Source organism: Trachymyrmex septentrionalis, unplaced genomic scaffold (assembly GCF_001594115.1).
Source record: "Trachymyrmex septentrionalis isolate Tsep2-gDNA-1 unplaced genomic scaffold, Tsep1.0 scaffold21, whole genome shotgun sequence".
Taxonomy (NCBI): domain Eukaryota; kingdom Metazoa; phylum Arthropoda; class Insecta; order Hymenoptera; family Formicidae; genus Trachymyrmex; species Trachymyrmex septentrionalis.
In genome coordinates this window covers 1,199,099-1,202,498 of record NW_017305288.1, presented here as the reverse complement: position 1 = coordinate 1,202,498, position 3,400 = coordinate 1,199,099, and the positions used below count along the sequence as shown (strand labels likewise).

The 3,400-nt window shown below is 34.7% G+C and overlaps 1 protein-coding gene across 1 annotated transcript in view; it reads left to right on the top strand.

Annotated features, from left to right (window-relative positions):
• LOC108748098 (protein eyes shut) overlaps positions 1-3,400 on the top strand; it is a 7,296-nt gene that overhangs the window by 3,692 nt on the left and 204 nt on the right. Inside the window, exons 8-15 of the mRNA XM_018486103.1 lie at positions 169-568; positions 786-1,096; positions 1,180-1,390; positions 1,537-1,688; positions 1,905-2,041; positions 2,147-2,392; positions 2,689-2,886; positions 3,126-3,354. Coding sequence (XP_018341605.1) covers positions 169-568; positions 786-1,096; positions 1,180-1,390; positions 1,537-1,688; positions 1,905-2,041; positions 2,147-2,392; positions 2,689-2,886; positions 3,126-3,354 — 1,884 coding nt within the window. The remainder of the gene's footprint in view (positions 1-168; positions 569-785; positions 1,097-1,179; positions 1,391-1,536; positions 1,689-1,904; positions 2,042-2,146; positions 2,393-2,688; positions 2,887-3,125; positions 3,355-3,400) is intronic.

Genomic DNA, 3,400 nt, shown 5'->3' with positions numbered 1-3,400 from the left:
TCACAATAATACTAAGCGATACAATTTATATCACATGAGTGAATTTTCCAATAACATATCCGAAACATATATTCTTTAAAAGATTGAATCAATAATTTTTTCATTATACACAGATTCACATAATTTTTGTGTTAATTTAATAATGTTACTATACGTTCCGTTTCTTAGTTATCGACCTACAATAGATGAAGGCCAAAAGGATAACAGAACTAGCGTCACAAGTGCTATCATGGATCACGCTACTGATGTAACACTTCCCATCGATACGACATTTCGATATACGACGGATTCCGTACAAAATAGAACGTTTGAATTTGGAACTACGATCATGGATACACCAAGAACTGGTATACCTTTAACTACCTCATCGACACTGCCATCGATCTTATCTTCGACTATCAAACTTGACACTTCCACATTACCTTCCTCGTTAACGTCTACTAGCATATCTTCGTTAAGTCAAACTATTGTTACTAGTATCGAAGTTAATACTACAGAAATAGGCGCTTGTCGCGGAACTCAATGTTCTACGAGTACTACCATCATAACTCCACGAAATATTACTGAAGTAAGTGAATAATGTAATATAACAATAAAAACAATAAAAACAATAAGTAATAATAAATAACAATAAAAAAATAATTTGTAAAGAATTTTGAAATTAAAACTATAGATTTTTTAGCTAATCTTTGTAAGCAATCTATATGGAAAATTTAAATAAAACTAAATTTCTCTCAAAATAAAACATTAATAGTTAATGTGTCTGTATTATAATTGTTATTCAGTATGCCGACGGTTGCAAGACAGATTCGACTATTACGCAAGCGGCCTTTAATGGCAAATCTTTCGTTAGACAACGCGTCGAAGTAATAATGACTGAGAATAAGAGCGCAACGCTCCGAATTTACGTTAAACTTAAAACGGCATTTAAAAATGGAATTATATTACACGTTTATTTTGACAATGAAAGATATTCTTTGGTGTACCTGGAACTCGGATCGTTAAAGTTCCAGTTTTCTTGTGGATTAGAAACTATGTTACTTGGTGAAATCGATGCGATTATCGATAATGGATACGAAGTGGGCATCGATATGAGGTATTCTATTTGCATTAGATTATTCTTTTAACTTTAATTAACAGGAAAGAAACATTTCTTTTCGCTTTATCACACACACACAGTTTTCAATATGTTGCCAATGATGAAAACGAAAAATGTTTTGCCAAATTGCTGGTGAACGGCACTATGGCCGTAACCGGCGAGCAAATACTGCCACAGCGAGGAATGGTTCCAAAATACGCTAATTTGTACATAGGAGGCATTCCATTAACGTTCTCACATTATTTTCCTCACGTAGCTATGGGATTCATCGGTTGCATGGATTCCCTAAAGGTAAAGGAATTTGTTATAATAAAAAATAAATTATTCAGCATTCCAGGAGATTTAACAAAATCGTTCAATTATTTTAAAAACTTTCTCAATAAAAAGTTTGTTAGTTTTATACAGAATAGCTCAGAATTATTTCGATTACATTGCAGATAAACGGAATTATGCGACATTTTATTCACGATTCTATAGAAACGTTCCAGATTGAAGAATGCACATCATTTTTATGTTTATCGAATCCATGTCAAAATTTCGGCGCGTGTGAAGAAAGCGATGGAAGAATTCGTTGTAAATGTATAGCGGGGTAAATATCTATTAAATAGCAATAAAATTAATTTACGCAAATTTTCCCCTTCTTTAATACATCTTTATATACGTCTAATGAAAAGGAAGTAGTGTGAACATTATAAAGAAAGTAAGAGCAAAATTACAGATAAAATGGTTTTGATTAACATTAATTAATTTTAGTGTAGAAGCAATAGGTTTTAAAAACCTGCTCAGCAGCAAAAACTGTTTACAGGTATACTGGACCTTTGTGTGAACATTCGGCGTGCAACGACAATCCCTGCTCGATGGGTGCCACATGCGTAAGCTCGCCGGGAACTGGTTTCATCTGCGTCTGTCCACTCGGCAGTCGCGGACTTTTCTGCGAAGAAGGTAAATCGTAATAATGAAACATTCAATAGATATTCTATAGATGCGATAGCGATGCAATAAAATCGCAATGCAACAAAATTCTTACAAAGCGAATCGTTCTTTCAGATGCCATTCTAGTGCGGCCGGCTTTCTCGGTCCTTGTGCCTGGCTTTGCGTCGTACATTGCCTACGGCGTGTCTACTTCGATAAAGGACACAATGGAACTGAAGCTGCGACTCATCCCGCGCACGTTTGATCAAATCTCTCTGATAGCATACTTCGGACAGAGAAGCTCGCGCCGTGATGTTTCGGACCATCTTTCAATAACATTTGTGCGCGGCTATATTATGCTTACGTGGGATTTGGGTTCCGGTGAGTTATCAATGAATGTAAATTAGAATCTTTCATATCTTTAATAACAATAATCGCATAAATATAGATTATTTATTAGTTCAAAAAATTTTTATCTAGGAAATAATTATTAAGTATAACAAATATTATGAGCAATTTTGTAATTTGCTCTATTTATTATATTTACATTGCATCTATCTAGAATAAAAAAAATTTTCTTATAGAAAAATATATACTGAATTATATATCCAATTATATAAAGTTTTGACATAGAGAGTTTAAAGAAATTGTATTTCAATATTATAATCTTTTAATAGGAGTGCGAAGAATCTTCACTAGCGATTCGTTGACCTCTCTGAGCGTGACAGGATCGGTTGGTAAAAGTAAAACGTATACTCTTCGAATCGGAAGGAGAGGCAAGGAAGCGTGGCTTGCTGTAGAGGGTCTCAAAAACGTGACTGGTCAGGCAGTAGGATCTATGACTCAACTCGATGTATCGCCTGTTCTCTATATCGGTACGTTGTTGCAGAGACAAGCGTGATTTGACATTTGGCATAATGTCAACACTCCAATCGTCTGTTATCATATATTTTACGCTAAATGTAGCTATTCAATTCTTATTCATCTGATGTTGACATTAAATACAATCTAGACATCTCGGATGAATAGGAGATTGAAATAAAATAATACTTAACATGAAATGGAGATAAATGAATAAAAATATATAGAGGACATTTTTCTTATTCTTTTTCAGGTGGTTATAAATCTAGAAACTTTGAAACATTGCCGCACGACCTCCCTCTTCATACCGGCTTTTCCGGATGTATATTTGACGTTGAATTGCGTACAGACACGACAATTCTTCCACTGACTGGTTCTAGTCCTGCCACCGGCCGTGGCGTAGGTGAATGCAATCGTAATGAATGCATTCGCCATTCATGCAAGAACGGTGCGGTATGTTTACATCATGGGGCATCGTATAGGTAATATATGAAAGAAATTACACTTTTTCTTTTTACATAATAGGGA